The sequence below is a fragment of the Terrapene carolina genome, unplaced genomic scaffold, assembly GCF_002925995.2.
Source record: "Terrapene carolina triunguis isolate 2854851 unplaced genomic scaffold, T_m_triunguis-2.0 Scaffold35098, whole genome shotgun sequence".
NCBI classification, from domain to species: Eukaryota; Metazoa; Chordata; order Testudines; family Emydidae; genus Terrapene; species Terrapene triunguis.
The window spans coordinates 1,702,195-1,721,607 of NW_020699449.1; the positions used below are offsets into that span (position 1 = coordinate 1,702,195).

The window sequence follows — 19,413 nt, forward strand, 5'->3', positions numbered from 1 at the left end:
TGTGTGTGTGTGTGTGTGTGTGTGTGTGTGTGTGTGTGTGTGTGTGTTCGCCAAATGCACGGGTGCCGGAAGTTTTTCCCTCAGCAGTATCCGTAGGGACCAGCTCCAGCACCCCCTGGAGTGGCGTGCACATGCCGCGGTATATAGGGCGCCGCCAGTTCCTCCCACCCTCAGTTCCTTCTTGCCAGAAACTCCGACAGTGGAGAAGAAGGGAGGGCTGTGGAATGGACACGGGCAACACATTTCGAAGAACACCAGTTAAGGAAAAGGTAACTGTCTTTTCTTCTTCAAGTGCTTGCTCATGTCCTTGAAACTTAGGTGACTCCCAAGCAAATACCCCTCGGAGGTGGGTAGGAATTCACGGACATTCAGATTGCAACACCGCTCTGCTGAACCCAGCATCATCCCTGGCCTGCTGAGTGGTGGCATAGTGGATTGTGAATGTGTGCACCGAGGACCACGTCGCAGCTCCACAGCTGTCCTGGATCGGGAAGTGTGCCAGGAAGGCCACCGAAGATGCCTGCACTCTGGTCGAGTAGGCTCTGACAATCGGTGGTGGGAGGGACTCCCACCAATTCATAGCAGGTCCAAATGCAAGAGGTGCTCCAATTAGAAATCCTCTGCGTGGACACCGGGAGGCCCTTCATCCTATCAGCTGTAGAGATGAAAAGCTGAGTCGACTTATGGAAAGGCTTTGTTCAATCTAGGTAGAAAGCCAGGGCCCTACTTGCATCCAAAGTGTGAAGGCACCTCTCTTCACTAGTCTCATGGGGCTTAGGGCAGAAGACCGGAAGGAAGATGTCCTGGCTCATGTGGAAAGTAGACCCCACCTTGGGAAGGAAGGCCAGGTGGGGCCGTAGCTGGACCTTGTCCTTATAGAAGACCGTGTACAGCGGTTCTGAGGTCACGGCTTGCAGCTCAGAGACTCACCTCATCGACATCACCACCACCAGGAAAGCTACCTTCCACTGTGAGTGAGACAGGGAGCACAAGGCCACAGGCTCAAAGGATGGGCCCATGAGCCTTGGCAGAACCAAGTTGAGATCCCACTGAGGGACTGTGGACCAAACTTGAGGAAAAAGTCTCTCGAAACCTCTGAGGAACCTGACTGTCATGTCATGGGAGAACACCGTCTTCCCCTGGATGAGTGGATGAAAGGCGGAAATGGCCGCCAGAGGCACCCTGATAGATGAGTGTGCCAGACCGTGGCTCCTCAAATGAAGCAGGTAGTCTAAGATCGACTGCACCGAGGAATGCGAAGAGGAGATGCCCAGTTCGGCCACCCAGTGGGAGAACCTCGTCCACTTTGCCAGGTAAGTCTGTCTAGTCGAGGGCTTTCTACTCTCGAGGAGGACCTTCTGGACCCCTTCTGAACAGGCCCATTCCTCAGAGTTCAATATCCACACCGTGAGGTGGAGGGACACAAGTTTGTGGTGCAAGAGTCGACCGTGATCCTGTGACAGCAGGTCTGGTCGGTTCGGCAGGGGCCACAGAGGGATTGCTGACAGGCTTGATAGCATCCCAAACCAGTGTTGGCGAGGCCACACCGGGGCGATCATGATAACCTGAGCCTTGTCTCTCTTGATTTTTGCTAGGACTTTGCTGATGAACGGAATTGGAGGGAAGGCGTATATCAGGCTTCCTGCCCATGGCAGGATGAAGGTGTTGGAGAGGAAGCCCTTGCCCAGACCCTTCTGGAGCAAAACCTGTGGCACCTCCTTTTCTACAGGGGTTGCATCCGGAGCCTGGCATGGCACACCACATATGTACATGCTGCCATGTGACCTAGTAGGCGCAGGCAACCCCTGTCCGTGGTCAGGGGAAACGCGGAGACTGAATCTCCCCAGTGGCAGGAACACCCTGGTGCAGGTCGAGTTGAGCACTGCTCCAATGAACTCTATCCTGTGTACCGGAACTAACGTGGATTTTTTGTCATTTACCAACAGGCCGAGGCAACAGCATCGCAACATGCCTTTGGACCTGGAGCTGCCCTTGACTTGCCAGTCGTCGATAGATAGATAGGTAGATCTTGATACGCTGAAGTCTGTTGCGGTGCTGTCACTAGGCCAAACGGGAGGACCGCAAACTGATAGTGGTTGGGACCGTAAACCGGAGGAAGCGTCTGTGTCCCTCGAAGATGGTAATGTGAAAGTGCGCATCTTTCAGATTGAGGGCGGTGTACCAGTCTACCGGATCCAGGGAGGGGATAATGGAGGCCAGGGAGACCATGTGGAACTTCAGCTTCGCTAGGAAGCGGTTCAAGTCTCGCAGGTCCAGGAAAGGTTGCAAACCGCCCTTGGCCTTTGGGAGTAAAAAGTAGGAGGAATAGAACCCCTTGTTCCTGTACTCTGGAGGAACGACCTCCACCGCACCTAGCTACAGTAACCCCTCTACCTCCTGCGCGAGGAGACTCTTGCGAGGGACAGGGAGGGTGGGTAGGAGGGGTAGAAAGTAACTGAAGGGTGTAACCCCGTGCCACCATACTGAGGACTCATTGGTCTGATGTTATAGATGCCCACGCAGGGAGGAAAGGAGAAAGGCCGTTGGCAAAAATAGGGGAGGGAGGATCCTGGGAGCAGTCTGACAGGGTCGTTCTTGGGCGTACCCTCAAAATGAGCACTTGCCTGCCTGCTTATTGCAGGTCAACCTCGTCTGAGAGGCCTGTGAAGGTTGATGGCTAGGACGCCTCTTGTAGCCTCTGGATTTCTTATGGGAAGGTTCCTAGCGAAGGTGGCTCCCGTGGCCCTGAGGCTGCTGTGGCTTAAACCGCTTGTGGGCAGGGCCAGAAGCATACAGGCCCAGTGTTTTAAGGGTCGTGCGGGAGTCCTTTAGGCCATGGAGCTTATTGTCCATCTGTTCCGCAAACAGGGCTTGCCCATCGAAGGGAAGGTCTTGCATCGACTGCTGAGCCTCCGTAGACAAGCCAGAAAGGAGCAGCCAGGATGCCTGGCGCATGGTGATGGCCGAGGACATGGTTCGGGCGGCGGTGTCCGCCGCATCCAATGCCGCTTGGAGCATCGCCCTGGCTGCATTAGTGTCCTCCTCCACAATAGCCCAGAACTCCTTCCTAGAAGCCTCAGGAATAGAGCCTTTGAACTTGGCCATGGCTTGCCACATGTTAAAATCATAGCGTCCCAGGAGGGCTTGATGGTTGGCCACCCTCAACTGGAGACTAGAGGACAAATAAACCTTACACCCAAACAAGTCTAGTCTCTTTGTTCTTAGGGGTAGCCCTGGGTTGACCTTGTTGCTTCCTGTGGTTAACCGCTTCTACCACTAGGGAGTTGGGAGCAGGGTGGGTATACAGGTACTCGTGGCCTTTGGATGGCACAAAGTACTTGCGCTCAGCCCTCTTGGAGATGGGGGGCAGGGAGGTGGGAGTTTGCCACAGGGCATTAGTGATCTTAGAGAGCCACCCTGGCCAGTGCTGTGGAGCAGAGGACATTGAAGAGAGAGTCCAAAGGCTCCTCTAGCTCCTCCGCTTGAAGACCCAGGTTGGCAGCGACCCTCTTCAGTAGTTCCTGGTGCACTTTAGTGTCATCCGGAGGAACCAGGGGAGGGGGCCCCATTATAGCCTCGTCTGGTGATGACGACGAGGAAGCCGGTGCTGTAGGGTCCTCCACAACCATTGGTGGCCCAGCGGCTTGTTCCCCTGCTCCCTCTTGGACCTGCAGGGTCCTCACGCCCAAGGCTTCGTGCACCGGAGGGCGGGAGAGAGAGGCAGCTGGTCTCTCCGAAGCTCCGGACACCGAGCAGGTGGCCTGGGAGGGCTGGGTGAACCACCATGGGTTCCATGGGTACCACGGTGCCAGTGGAGACCATGGAGCCGGTTTCGGTGCCAACAGTGTAGCCAGTACCAGAGCTTGTCCCGCCATCAGGGAACTTTGCTCTGAACCAGGGCTGGATCCTAAACGGTCGCTCCCAGGTGACCAGGACAGAGCAGAACGGTGGCTGTGTCCCGACCGGTGCCAGTCATTCCGCCTGAAGTCCGATCTGGAGCTGGGTTTTAGGGGCCGGAGGCGCTTGACAGATCTGTGACGGCTTGGAGCCGGCGATGTACGTCTCCCGGTTGACGAGCGGTACCGGGATGAGGAGCGGGACCCTCTAACTATAGCTAAGAGATTTATAAACACTAACAGAAAACTATATACAGTATAATACAGGAGATAACTAGTTCGTACGAACAAGCAGCAACAGCACTAGCTGAAGCAGCAACAGTTTCAGCACCATCACTGGTGGTAGAAGGAACTGGGGGTGGGAGGAACCGGCAGCGCCCTATATACTGCGGCATGTGCGTGCCACTCCAGGGGGCGCTGGAGCCGGTCCCCTATGGATACTGCTGAGGGAAAAAACTTCCGGCACCAGTGCATGTGGCGAGCAAACACATCTAAGTTGAATGGACATGAGCAAGCACTCGAAGAAGAAGAATTAGACCAAAATCTCCAAACTAAGGACTGAATTCAGCAAAACAGATTAAACACATGGTTAGGTGCTTTGATGAGTAAGGATGTACTAAAGCATGTAGTAATTTGCTGAATCTGGGCCCAATTTAATTTCTGTTAAGGGAAAAATATCAAACTTAACTTTGAATTGCTGTGTTTTTGTATGGTTGATTTTTAAAAGGACTTTCATAGAAGACTATAGGCTGGCAAACCAGCTTGGATAAGCTAACAACACATTCACACACTCCTGAATATCCCACAAACCAAACTATATTAAAGGTTTGAAAATGTTCCACTAAGTCTTCTCTCACACACAGATGCACACATACTCCAAGCAGACTTTTCATGTGTGTATCCCTCAGCCCTTTGGGTAGGACCAAGGAAGGTCAGGGGCAAGTCTTCACACAGTAGACATTAAGTGGCATCTTTATTGGGAGTCTCAGGAAATAGACTAAGGGTTGAGTCAACATGGAAAATGAACATCTCACCCCTAGATGTGAACCTTTACTTCAGGATTGAGGCACATTTGTGGAGCAATATGGGGAAACTCGTGTGGAGAGTAACTCCATTCTCCATGAGAACTGAAGCCCCTACCCCCATGAACCCCCATTCAGTAAGAGGCAAGCAGAGAGAGGGGAGCTGGCCCCAGAACCCTGACTGGATAGAGGACTGGGAGGAAATTTCATAACTGGCTTCCTTCTGCCATCCCACCTGTCATTGGAGGAGAGGAATGCCACTCCAGAATCTGGGGCTAGAGAAGAGGTCCAGGGAGCAGGTTACAGCCAGGCTGAAGGAGCAGCCTAGACCCAGCAAAGAAGCCTTGACTATCATGGTGACTCCGGACATGGACACCAGCAAGGCAGCAGAGACTGGGATTCATCGCTCCAAGCTTGCACTGTGCCCAAGCACCAGCAGCCACTACAAGGGCCAGAAAGGAACCTGCTTGGGAATTAAGACTCTGGTGGCTGTTTGGACCCTGGACTGAGTAAGGTGGTATTAGTTTGAACATTTAAGCCTTGGGTGGGGGCAACACAACAAACTGGGGTGACCTCACCACACAATGCCATTGCCTGTGTTTTACTCATCCAGTGGATAAGCGGAGAATGTTTGTCTCCAGTGCTATCACATCACCTTTAAGAGAAGTAAATTCATTTAAAAATTAAAGAAGGAAATTCACAGTTTAGTGTTCACTTGCCAATATGCAGTCACAATGGGGCATCATCCTTAATTATTTAATGTTTGCAAAATGATTTGAAGATTAAAAGGGCTATTAAAGGACTAAGTATTATCCTTAACTTGATCCAATTGTGCCCTGCTGTGACAAGACACAAGCAAAGCTCATGTCAATTTTTAGCAGTTAAAACTCAAAGCAATAATGAATAGGAAAATCCGTTGGAATTCTGTTAAGTGCAAACAAAAGAGAAATGCTGCATGTAAAGAAAACTTTCCCCAAAAATACACTATCTATATGACGACATGGATCGAGCTGTAAAAGTATCAAAAGTCAAAACTTTGATAGTGTCAATGATAACCTAAAAAGTTAACTTTTCAGGTATGTCAGTAAAATCTGCATTGACAATTGGGTTAAGGATTTCATTATGCCAAACTCCAACCAGTTGTTAATCCATAGCAGACATAGCAGGTATTGGCAGTGGTACTGTGAGAGTCTGCCAAATAGGTATCTCTCTATAGAGCTCCTGGGCTACAAGCTAGTGAATGCTAAGTCTATTGCTAGAGGTTGTGCACAGCTGCTACAATTCTGCACCTGTTTTATACCCCTCTTTTCTAACTAATGAATAGCATTTAGCCCACTCCCTACAGATGTTTTCCTGATCTCCTGGCTGGAGATGTTGTTACACACAGTGCAAGTACTAGTGAACACACCCTCACCAAAGGAAAAGATTTAAATATTGCATTAGAAGCAATGGCCACCTCTCCATGCGCATAAACTTCAGCTATGCATTTTCCTTACATGTTGCAAAATGAATGTATTTTTCATTTAAACAATCACTATGAATTATGACTTTCTTGGCCTCAAGCTCATGGTTAAATTATAAGAAGAGCTAAATTAGCTGTGACTAGAATAAATGAACAACTCTAATGGAATGTCAGAGAAAAGGGCATTGAAAAAAAATGGAAATATACAACATATTTAACTTTAATTAAATGGAAGGTGAACAACTCTAATTACCATTTGGGAGGTTTCTTTGTTTTCCTTCTTCTCTGCAACCAGGCCTTTACCTCAGGTGTTGTTTCAGGCGTGGGCTTCGTGTGATCAATGGTATATAAATCCTTTCCTTGTTTCCACAGTTGATATCTGTCTGGTTGAAACTTCCTCACAAAGATATCCATTGATATTGTTACCATGTCTTTCCTGCAGGTGCACTGGGGGAGAAACCAGAAATATACACTGCATGTGACAAACTAAATGATTTGCTGTAGTTTGTAGTAGAAAAACCCTTGAATATGAAACTCCTTTTTTGGGAGGAATGGTCGTACAGAAAATATTACCTGAACAACTACAGCCATGCCTGGATTCCTCATGGTTCTATGAGGACAGTCCATTTAGCATATACATAGTATGGAAATTTCATTGGTTGATGAACTCCTACTAATAACAGACAAAAAGCAAGCATCTATGCTGTTTCTTTTAGGTCCATCATCTACCTTTGTTATTATTAAACACGAGGGTCCTGTTGAACCCAACAGACAGACTGGATTACCCTTGAATGGTTCCATTATTTTCTCTCTCTGAGGGGACGCAACGAGTAGTTTTGAGCAGTTGCTCATCTGTCCCAAGGGTTTTTAGCGGGGTGGAGGGGAGTAATTACAGCATTCTGTAATATCACCACTCCTTTTCAACACAAATATCAGATCCTTAGGGAAGGCAGAAAAAGACCATATCGCTTTTTTCTTGCTGCAAGATCTACCTATACTCCCAAGCTTTTACACAATTGGGAAGGATTATTGAGTGAGACGTGTGAAAATGCTTGTTTTGAAAAGAGTGGAGAGCAGTTTCTAGATTCTTAGAGTATGTCTACACAACAGAAGTTGTGGACAGGCTAGCCTACCTGAGCTAGTTTGAATCCAGCTAGCATGGGCAACAATAGGAGTGAAGACAGCAGAGCATGGGCTTCAGCCCAGGTAGTACAAGCCCAGCATGGACACTATGTTCTCAGGTCACTAAGCCCACACTAAAGCTCATGCTGTGCTGTCTTCACTGCTACTGTTACCTGCATTAGCTGAATTCAAATTAATTCAGGTAGACTAGCCCATGTACAGCTTGTGCTGTGTAGACATGGGCCTTAAAATTTAAGGCCCAAGGGAGTGTTATCGTCATCTAGTCTGACCTCCTGTATAACAAAGACCATGGCATTTTACCCCATAGTTCCTCTATCAAACCCAATAACTTTAGTTTGGTCATTGGCCCAAATTGTTTAGTGTATTACTTTTCTTGATAAAGTCTCTATGTGCCCACAGAGATCTGAACTGGCATATTTTAATCACACCGAAATAAATAAATAGTAATGACTTTCCAAGTAAAATTCTCTCTCACTTAAAATAACAGATACTAAAATAGCTTCAAAGCAAATTTACTGTACCTGAAGCTCAAAAAATCTTTATATTAGGAGACGATAATATGTGAATCAACAAGCCTGCAGCACATAAACCATTCATGCTAAGAACAAGTTTTTTAGCTAAAAAATTGATTCTCCAAAATTGAAAAACCATGAATTGTCTAATGTTATATCTAATAAAATGTCTTAACTGGTAAGCAAAACAAAGCTATATAGCTAATGTAACCTTTCAGGTGAATGAAAGAATGAAAACAAAATAACAATGTATGGCCTGACCTTCTCGTCCTCTATGATATGTATTATTATGCCTTTTTAACTGAACAGGATATCTAACCACAGATGAAATTAAATTTGCTTGTTACTGACTGCTAAATAGGCACATAGGCTTTGTGTACTGCAGGTATATTTTCTCTCTCCTCCATTCACCTGCCACTTCTACCCCATCCTTCTTTTCCTTGAAAATAATAAGCTCTATAATGGAAAAAGGGATTAGAAATGTCATAAAATGTCCTGCTTTCCTTTCAATACTTTAAAAACACACATCCAGCGTAACATAAAAAAGCCAAACAGGAAACTACTTCAGGCAGCAGCCAGAACTGCACTGAAATCAGACATTTATATCCTACTGGCAAATTGCTGCAAACATGAAAAAGCAACTTAAAAACTGGTTTTGTAGAAATTCACCTCCCATGAAGAAAATGTTTTTGCCAATACTTTTTATTTAAGGTATATCAACCAAAGCCTATCCCAAAGGAAAAATTCTCTTACTGACCAGATCCCAGATCCAGAATGTGGAAATTATGTGATATTTCAACACTTGAAGTTGTTATGACTCAGGGATGTTATCTTTTAATGCAATTCCTTGGATCTTTTGAAGACAGCTAGCATGATAAATGTCATACTAGTTTTTGTCTCAAGTAAACAACTCCAGGAAAGATTTCTGAATTTACATTATGCTCTGCTACATTTTCCGATTTTTAACACAATTTGAATCAGAAAAAAGCGTGTGACTAGAAACATGGCAGCTCACAATGCAAGGATTCAGCGCTGCTCTCAAAAGAGAGAAAGAGAAGGCATGTCATACCCCACACTTCCATGATACTAGTTCTCATTGCTAGTACCACAGCATTATTCCACACGTAACATTGATGTATATTAATACTAAGATCTTATATAATGCTTTTCAGCAGCAGATCTCAAAGCACTTTACAAAGAGATGGAGAAATTGAGAGGTAAAGTGACTTGCCCAAGGTAACACAGAAGATCAGAGACAGAGCTGGGATTAGAACCCAAGACTCCTAAGTCCCAGTGCAGTGCAGTGCACAATCTAGTAGGCAACACGGTCTCTCCTTTCCCTCATACACTGGGATGCAGTCATTAAAGCTGCTTCTGTCTGATACTTTTGCTGGAGAGGCATGATTACCAGTTTCACAGTAACTTAAATAAGGAGGAAAGGGAAGGACAGGTTATATTAAATGCATTATTTTAGGAAAACTTCTTTTAAGCATATATGTTTTTTAAATTGGTCGTTCTCAGTTTTAGTTAAATTATTTTCTGAAACCTCCCCAAAATGAACAATCCTTACACATTTGAAAGTACAATTTCCTTAATAGCTATTTTTAAAGTTTGCAGTTTAACTGAATTCCCTACTTCTGCATAGAAAGTGCTGCTGTACAACACCCCAAATACCTGCCCCGTGATGCTATTAATAATTCTCCCCATTTAGTGGAGCCAATATACAGAGGAGAAAATCATTCAGATTATTAAAGGAGGAGTTCCCGAGGTCACAATCGCATCAGAAGTGCTAGAGTGACAGCACTTCATGATGTTTGATGCATAGAAATATAATTATCTGATGTGAGTTTTCTTTTTCCAGGGTGCGCACGGTATTATTTTTGTACAAAGCTCTTATTCTACTGTGACCAGTTTACCTCATTCAGAGAGTCACTGATCAATAACACTGAAGTAGTTACAAAAAAGCACTGATAGTGCTTCTGGATATTGGATAGGTGCAAAAGACTGTCCACTGGAATACCCTTCATCATTAAGAGCTAAATTCATTACATAAGGACAAGTAACACTGAATTTCCCCCTCGTTTATACACAAAATCCCTTTGAATGCAAGCTACACTGCTATGCAGGGATGACAAATGGTTGCTTAAGGAACAGTTTAAAAAGATTACTGTCTTTGCTGTTAGGCATCAAGTCTTCAAGCAATTTGGAAAACGGCCAATATTTAAATCAGCATTGATTTATTGAAGTAAAAAATCCATCAAGAAAAAATATCCAGTGATAGGATGATACTGTTCTAAAAGAAGAGTTTCATAATAAATTATGCCTAAATGAGGTACAAAAATCTCCCTTTTAGTAATCTTTGAATATTTGATGCTGTTTTTATACTACTACTGAAGTGCATTACATTTGTGTAAAAGTAAAAAAGTTTATCACCATCTAAAATGAGACAACAGCAGAATTTTAATAATATTTGCAGCATTATCAACATGCTAATTAAAGTCTTCATCATTTGCTGGGAAATCCAGAAGACTTAAGCTTCTAGATACTGGAGGCTAGAAACATTTGAAAGCATCATATTAGACAGTGAAAGCAGATATATGCTGCAAAGCATTTCTATTTATTTTCCCCAAAATGTGCCAAGAAAGAAATATGTTGCTTTGATAAATAATCTGGCAGGTTTGGGGTTTTTAAAGTGTTCTTTCCTCATTTCCCATCCGACTTACTTATAGTTGACAGCTACATGGCTTCCTGCTTCCAAGACAGAAGAGTGAATGAGAGCATCTCTCTCTGAAGCTAACTTGAATGTCATTCTCTTGAAGAACTCCGTTGGGACAGAGACCATAGGACATGCAGCTCCCCACCAAAATACCAAGAGTGTCATGTTCACTGTTCACAAGAAACTTAGAAAACTTTCATCATATTTTTAAAGGTAAAAAATATTTTCATGTGGAATAAAAATTAAAAATTGCTATTTTTTTTTTTGATAAACTGACAAAAAATAGAAAATCGTCTGATGTTACTGTCTGATGTTACCATCTGATGGGTATTCTTTGGCATATGTGAAATGAGTTATGCTCAGGCCATGCCCTACCAGACAAGTGTCCATACCACAAAAAACTATCACCCTCCCACTCCCACAAATTGGCACCCTTGTTAGGTACTTCAACAGAGAACCATGAACTGAATAAGCATGGGGACTCCTGGTCAGAATTGAAACATATTGATAGAAAAGTGAGATAATTTTATTTGCTGCTGCCTGTGCAACATACCCCACTCTGAGGATAACCTGTTATATCAATGGTAATTTACGCCCAATAAAATTAAAAGAATAGTTCATGTTGGCGGTTGTAGCAGGAGTAGTGAAAGGAATCCCCTATCCACATATTGTATAATTGGCTTCTTATATGGGATTACAAGCAAAGATCATCATGGCAATCAAAATGATTATGGGAATAGACCTCCTTCATGATCCTTTGGTATTATTATTATTGGTTTTATTATTAGTTCTACTAGTATAAAGAAAACAGCTTGAAGGAAACATTTATTAGTGGCCGCAAGGTGTTTGATAGCAGTGAGTTGAAAGAAAACTGTTTCATCCACTTTATTAAATTGGTATAACAGACTGTGAAATGTATTTGTAATGGAGAAAACTGCCTACTTGAGATATCTTTTCTTTTTTGTTTGTTTGCAAAGGATGCCATTTCTGAATAACAAACAAAATGAATATTGGCAAAGACTAAATATTTTGACTGGTTTTGCCTGACTAAGCCATACGTCCCTCCCCTTTTAGGCTCTGATTCAGAAAGGTAATTAAGCATGTGCCAAACTGCAAGCATATGTGTAGTCCCATTTAAGACAATGGGATTATTCACGTGCTTACAGTTAGACATGTACTTACATACCTTCCTTAACTGAGGTCTTAGACCCAATGTCAGCAAGTCACTTAAGATTGTGCATTATTTTAAGAATGCGAATAGTCCCACTGATCTGGACATGCACAACTGACAGATACAGCAGTGGATTTAAGTGGCAGACCACAACTTTATTAATTTAACAATGGGGCAGGCACTATACACCTCCCCTTACATACCTGGCATTTAACTAGGTCCACTATGCGGTTACACAGCTCCCACCATATAACCATTACTCGAGGTATACCTTCTTCAGCCTGCTCCTAGGACTAGACTCATTTCTGAATTGTCTTGCCCTACCCACCACCAGGAGGGTAGAAGGTACCAGGAGGGACCTCAGTCTGAAAAGACTTGAGGTCTCCCCTTCTCCTTACAGGCACAAAGTCCATCAGTAAAATCCTGGATCTCATTTCCACCTGGGAGTTGGCCCTTTTTAACTTTTATCTACACTGGATACCAGCCACTGGGATAACCAGCAATTAGCTTCATTGTCTGCACGCACACATCATCCAAAGTGCCATCTATTTCCTGCCAAATGCAATCCCTAAGATCCCATAGGCAATGTCAGACCCTGTATCTGAGAAGTGCACAAGGTGGCTGTAGTTTGCCTTTCAGCGAGCACAGAAGAGACATGAGCTGATTCCACAACATGTCACCTCTGCCATATCATTGAAGGTAAAGAACCTCAACCCTGAAGCTCAGTTGTGATTCCCCTGCTGATCTGGCTGCCTGCTTGTAGGCCCAATGCTGTACAAGAGCCGCAGATCCAGACAGCAACCCTTTTCCAGTGTCCCCAGCAATCACAGATAGGGTTAGTTCTCACACTTTTGCCTGCCCCAGTAACCCATCAGCAGGGTGAACATAGGTCCTGTAAGAGTGTCTGGATCCTTGAGAAGTAAAAAAAAAAAACCCTCCAATGCTGTTGGTGTTGCTGCCTCAAACCTGAAAGAATGTGTGCAAAATTTGCCAGATTGAGACCCAAGTAGGCTAACGCATTCCTCATTACCACAAATGAGGAATTACGTCGAACTGGTAGCTGGTCAAGTTGCTACCATCCCCATGTACAACTAGGTGGTCCTGGCTCCCACATACATGTGGTTCCAACAAAAACTGTTTGTGGCTTTTACCAGATATACCCATTCAGCTGAGCATTCCCTTAGCTCTACTATGGTCTCTTTTCTAGTCTGATCAGTTTCTGAATACCTTAATTTCAAGTCTATTGCTGCTTGTTAAAACGGTACCTCTCCTGGCATGTATTAGATTGGCAGGTGGCCCCTACCACCTGTAGCACTATTTCACTAAACCTGAAAGCACCAACAAGGACTTGACAAATGCAACTTTAAATAGAAATGCCTCCATCGCACAACTTCACTCCCTAGGTAAAGCCTTCGATAACCCAGCAAATTTCACAGGGGATGGTATACCTGTTATCGTCTTTGCAACCCTCAGGTCATGACCATACCTCCAAGACCTTGCTTAGTAAGAGTCCTCTACATGAACCAGTAAATCCTGCCACTATGCAACAAACCAGGCCAACCAGGAAACCCAGTATTGCATATGAAGCTAGTCCATGGTACGTCACAGACACTCCGTATCTCACCACCTGAGGCTCAGTGACAGCACAAACAACAAAAGAGACCTACCTTAACTCTAAATTAAATAAACCTAACAACTGCAGCTTTGTAAACCATGATTGCCCTTGGAACTCTGGGGTTTTCAGCCATTCTGAATCATGGCTCCACAAACCATCACCTGCAGGGCTTGGCTGTGAAACAGTGTTAGCTCTTGGAATCTGCTATCCTGAAATGGAGCCAGAGCATCAATGAGGCTATTATCTACATTATCATGCAATGAAAAGTTTGACAAACAAAAAAAGCAGTGCAATATAACTGCTCATACCAGCCGCATTCCCGATACTGACTATTGGTCAAGGATGTGAACCCATACCTGGTTGTCACACCAAAACCAAACCTGTTTATTTCCAAATTCCTCACCCCAAATAGTGACAGTCACCAATATCGGAGCCCCCAATGCACCCATGACATTATGGTTTGTAGTAAATTGGTCAATTCTAAGAGGACTTGCCCCTGCCCTCAAGTAGAGTTGATTAAATTCCTCTACCTCCCCAACATACATATGAATGTTCAACATGATCACTGCTTTTCAGTAAACCAGAACTGGTCATGAACTGTGCTTGCAAGGGCTTAGCTGCATTTGAATGGGCTCCTCAATGACTACCACCACCTGCTCTCAAATTCTGCCCATCTCATATTCTGAGTGACTTAAAGAACTGGCAGTTACCAAGATGGACCAGTGCCTGGCTTTCACTTCAGAATCACCTTTCTCACTCCTGATCTCATCCCTGAAGATGGTCACTGGACATCCCCAGATTTGGTATGCCTTCTCCAGGGATCTGTCCCTGGCCCAGGGCAGATTCTTTTCTCTGTAGGCTATGTATTGGGGCCCATTGTCAAGTCCACAACCTTTATGGCCACTGTCTGAAAAGGGGGTCCTCTATTACAGGGAGTGGCCTCATGGCTTCTTTACTCCATCTTGGCCTTCCCCAACCACTGAAAGGAATCACATGCTTTCAGAACTTACCAGCTTCAGTTTCCCCACTTTTGCCTATGGTCTTAGCCGCAGCAACTCTCAGTTATGCCACCATTTCCCTACTCTTGTCTAAGGCATCACGCAACAATACTCAGTGCTGTCTCCATTTCCCTGGTAAGAGGAGGCAGTGAGTTAGCCTCCCTAACCATCAACTCTGGCCTCTGGGCTTGCATCCGAACTTGGTTCAAATTTGTTGTCAGACATGAGACATTGGAAACGTGGAAACTTCAGAAAACTATTACATTGAGATATGCCAGATGTTATGGGCTCAGGGAATATACATCTTTGTGGTCTAGGGACTGTATTCTAGCTTCAAGGTGGAGGGTTTCCGAGCTTCCATAATAACTAAAGTAAGTGGAGGTTAATTACTGCAGACCCTGGAACAGGTAAACAACTCCAGTGATACACCACTCCCTGGGATGAATTGAATACTCTGGTACAGTTCAGGTTTAAGACATACGGGAGACCAAAAAGAGGGCTTTTGGTATAAAGATTCAGTCTGAACTGGATGGGGGCCCCTCATTTTGACCCCAAAACTGACATGTGGTTGTGACAAAAAGGGCAAACCCTTGCTGGAAGGGTTTGAAATACTGGAAACCTACCGAAGTCTCTCGGTGGAAGATGGGTGACACTTGGTAAGCTTAGCATGCAAGTAGATTGTTTACTGTTTTATTATGTTTTCTCTGTAATGTTTTTTCTCCTAAAATAAATGTTATGTGCTTGGTGAAAGCTACCTGGTCACTGGTAAACACGGTCACTGTCCCTTGTGAGAGACAGAACTGCAAGTGTCTGGACTGATGTCAGACCTGCTGGGTTAGTAACAGTGACTTGCAGAGGGACGGCAAGTCTAAATTCTTGGTTTGGTGGGAGAGGGAAGAGAGAGGCCAATAGAGAGGCGATGGCTGGAGGCCACATGGATGCCCATGAGCAGACCATGGAGGGGGCAGAGTGAGTGTTGTTAACCTTGGCACAAAAATGAGGATGTTAGTGAAACAGAAATTAAAAGGTACAGTACCAAAAGTAAGATCCCAGCAAACTGCGTGGAAACTTTTTAAAGACACCATAATAGAGGCTCAACTTAATTACCCCAATTTAAAAAACATAGTAAGAGAACCAAAAAAGAGCCACTGTGGTTAACTGACAAAGTAAAAGAAGCAGTGAGAGGCAAAAAAGGCATCCTTTAAAAAGTGGAAGATAAATCCTAATGAGGAAAATAGAAAAAAAGAGCATAAACTCTGGCAAATAAAGTGTAAAAATATAATTAGAATAACCAAAAAAGAATTTGAAGAACAGCTAGCCAAAGACTCCAAAAGTAATAGCAATTTTTTTTTAAATACATCAGAATAAGAAAGCCTGCTAAGCAACCAGTGGGGCCACTGGACGATCAAGATGCTAAAGGAGCACTCAAAGATGATAAGGCCATTGCGGAGAAACTAAACAAATCCTTTGCACCGGACTTAACTGTTGAGGATGTGAGGGAGACTCCCAAACCTGAGCCATTCTTTTTGGGTGACAGATCGGAGTAACTGTCCCAAACTGAGGTGTCATTAGAGGAGGTTTTGGAACAAATTGATAAACTAAACAGTAACAAGTCTCCAGGACCTGATGGTTTTCACCCAAGAGTTCTGAAGGAACTCAAATGTTAAATTGTAGGACTACTAACTGTAGTCTGTAACTTATCATTTAAATCAGCTTCTGTACCAAATGACTGGAGGATAGCTAATGTGACGCCAATTTTTAAAAAGGACTCCAGAGGTGACCATGGCAACTACAGGCCAGTAAGCCTCACTTCGGTACCGGACAAATTGGTTGAAACTATCGTAAAGAACAAAATTGTCAGACACATAGATGAACATAATTTGTTGGGAAATAGTCAACATGGTTTTTGTAAAGGGAAATCGTGCCTCACCAATCTACTAGAATTCTTTGAGGGGGTCGACAAGCATGTGGACAAAGGAGATTCAGTGGATATAGTGTATTTAGATTTTCAGAAAGCCTTTGACAAGGTCCCTCACCAAAGGCTCTTAAGCAAAATAAGCAGTCATGGGATAAGAAGAAAGGTTCTCTCATGGATTGGTAACTGGTTAAAAGATAGGAAACAAAGGGTAGGAATAAATGGTCAGTTTTCAGAATGGAGAAAGGAAAATAGTGGTGTCTCCCAGGGATCTATACTGGGCCCAGTCCTATTTAACATATTCATAAACGATCTGGAAAAAGGGGTAAACAGTGAGGTGGCAAAATTTTCAGATGATACAAAACTACTAAAGATAGTTAAGTCCCAGGCAGACTGCGAAGTGCTACAAAAGGATTTCACAAAATTGGGAGACTGGGCAACAAAATGGCAGATGAAATTTAATGTTGATAAATGCAAAGTAATGCACATTGGACATAATCCTAAGTATACATATACAATGATGGGTTCTAAATTAGCTGTTACCACTCAAGAAAGATCTTGGAGTCATTGTGGATAGTTCTCTGAAAACATCCACTCAATGTGCAGCGGCAGTCCAAAAAGCAAACAGAATGTTGGGAATCATCAAGAAAGGGATAGATAATAAGACAGAAAATATCATATTGCCTCTATATAAATCCATGGTACGCCCACACCTTGACTACTGCGTGTAGATGTGGTCTCCCCATCTCAAAAAAGATATATTGGAATTGGAAAAGGTTCAGAAAAGGGCAACAAAAATTATTAGGGGTGTAGAATGGCTTCCGTATGAGGAGAGATTAATAAGACTGGGACTTTTCAGCTTGGAAAAGAGGCGACTAAGGGGGGATATGATAGAGGTCTATAAAATCATGTGTGGTATAGGGGAAGTAAATAAGGAAGTGTTATTTACTCCTTCTCATAATACAAGAACAAGGGGCCACCAAATGAAATTAATAGGTAGCAGGTTTAAAACAAACACAAGAAAATATTTTTTCACGCAACGCACTGTCAACCTCTGGAACTCCTTGCCACAGGGTGTTGTGAAGGCCAATACTATAACGGGGTTCAAAAGGGAACTAGATAGATTCATAGAAGATAGGTCCATCAATGGCTATTAGCCAGGATGGGCAGGAATGGTGTCCCTAGCCTCTGTTTGCAAGAAGCTGGGATTGGGTGGCAGGGCATGGATCACTTGATGATAACCTGTCTGTTCATTCCCTTTGGGGCACCTGTCATTGGCCACTGTTGGAGGATGGGATGCTGGGCTTGATGGACCTTTGGTCTGACCCAGTATGGCCATTCTTATGTTCTTATGGCACTGCAACACTTCTAGCATGTTCCTCAGTAAAATATGTGAAAGAATATCCTCAATACTCCCACCACTAGCATCTGTGAGCCCTCCTGGGTCTTTAAATGTACCTGGGTTACAAATTTTGAGAAGGTGCACCATGATAGGATCAGCAACTCCTGTTTAAGCCTGAGTGGGCTTCCCTCTGGGAGCACTCCCCACACCATATGCGACCACATGGAGAGGAAGGTTGTCCCAAATGGCATTAGCCCCAGCCCAACATTCTCTCTGAGTATTAAAAGATGTTTGATTTGTAATATTCTATTTGCTGGATAGACTAACACTCTGCGGGCTACTACCACTGCCCTTCCTGTGTACCCATTTGAGGCCTGCAGGGGTCAAGGACTGAACTTCACCACAGGGGAACTGATTAGCCTACCCCTTAAAGTCAGGGCACTAGGATTCAGGAATCCCACAATCCCATCCTATCATGGTTGGCCAACTGTTAGTATTTAGGCTGCTGCCCAAGGGAAACTTATGGGCCCAACATCTGGGCAAGATGTCTCCTAAAAGACAGGGCAGGTTTTAAATCTGAGGGAGATGGAATGTGATAGTCAACTGGCTCCTCTATCCCAACCCCACTCCCTTCTGGCCGGCCAAATGAAGGCCAATCCCCTTCCCCTCCCCCATGCACATTCCTCCATACACAGATGTAGGTGGAGGAGTCAGCAGCAGCTATCCCCTGTACCTGGAGGAAGTTGGGCATCATTATATTTAGTCACACCAAATATCCACGCCCCCACCCCCACAATCGGAGGCAGGGGGCATTGCCTTCAGTCGAATTACTCAAATGCTTAAATTTAGGTAGATACTTAAGTACCTTTCTGAAATAGGGGCTTGTGGGTTTTTTAGCCACTTCTTTACATGCCCTTTAGCTTTGTGGTAGCCACAACATAGAGCTTTTGGCCTGCAACTCTCCCACCCCGAAGACACCTCTGCCTGTAACTGAGAATTGTTCCTGGGAACCATTTTAAATAATTGAGAATCAAGTACTGGAACTTGGCTTAAGGATTTATCTGATACTGTAGCATGACTATTAAATCCCTTCAGTAGACAGGATCGCTATGTTTTAGAAGTTAATATAAAATATATGCACAGTATGGTCTAGTGTACTGTAGCTTTACACAGTGGAAAGCAAATATTTGATTTATAATATTTTGATTTGACTAGTAGGTGAAGAGTACTTCTCTTTGTGGTAATTCTTCCAGGATGAGGTATGTTGAGTCTATTTTTTTAAATATTTTTTTATCTTTTTCTTTCAGTTCCATAAAGTGTAGCTAATGATATTTGCTATCATGTAAAATTATGCTGCTACTTGTGACAATATCCTCTGGATCTAAGCATCGTATGCTATACCAGGGATCGGCAACGTTTGGCACGCGGCTCGCCAGGGTAAGCACCCTGGCGGGCCGGGCCAGTTTTGCTTACCTGCTGACGTGGCAGGTTCAGCCGATCGCGGCCCCCACTGGCCGCGGTTCGCCGTCCCGGGCCAATGGGGGCAGCGGGAAGCAGCACAGGCGAGCGATGTGCTGGCCGCGGCTTCCCGCCGCCGCCCCCATTGGCCCGGGACGGCGAA

The 19,413-nt window shown here is 44.4% G+C and overlaps 1 protein-coding gene across 1 annotated transcript in view; it reads right to left on the reverse strand.

Annotated features, from left to right (window-relative positions):
- The window catches only part of LOC113405360 (lysine-specific demethylase 4C-like), a 390,365-nt gene that overhangs the window by 183,452 nt on the left and 187,500 nt on the right, over positions 1 to 19,413 (reverse strand). The window contains exon 12 of the mRNA XM_026646511.1: positions 6,634 to 6,827. Within this exon, the coding sequence (XP_026502296.1) occupies positions 6,634 to 6,827 (194 nt within the window). The remainder of the gene's footprint in view (positions 1 to 6,633; positions 6,828 to 19,413) is intronic.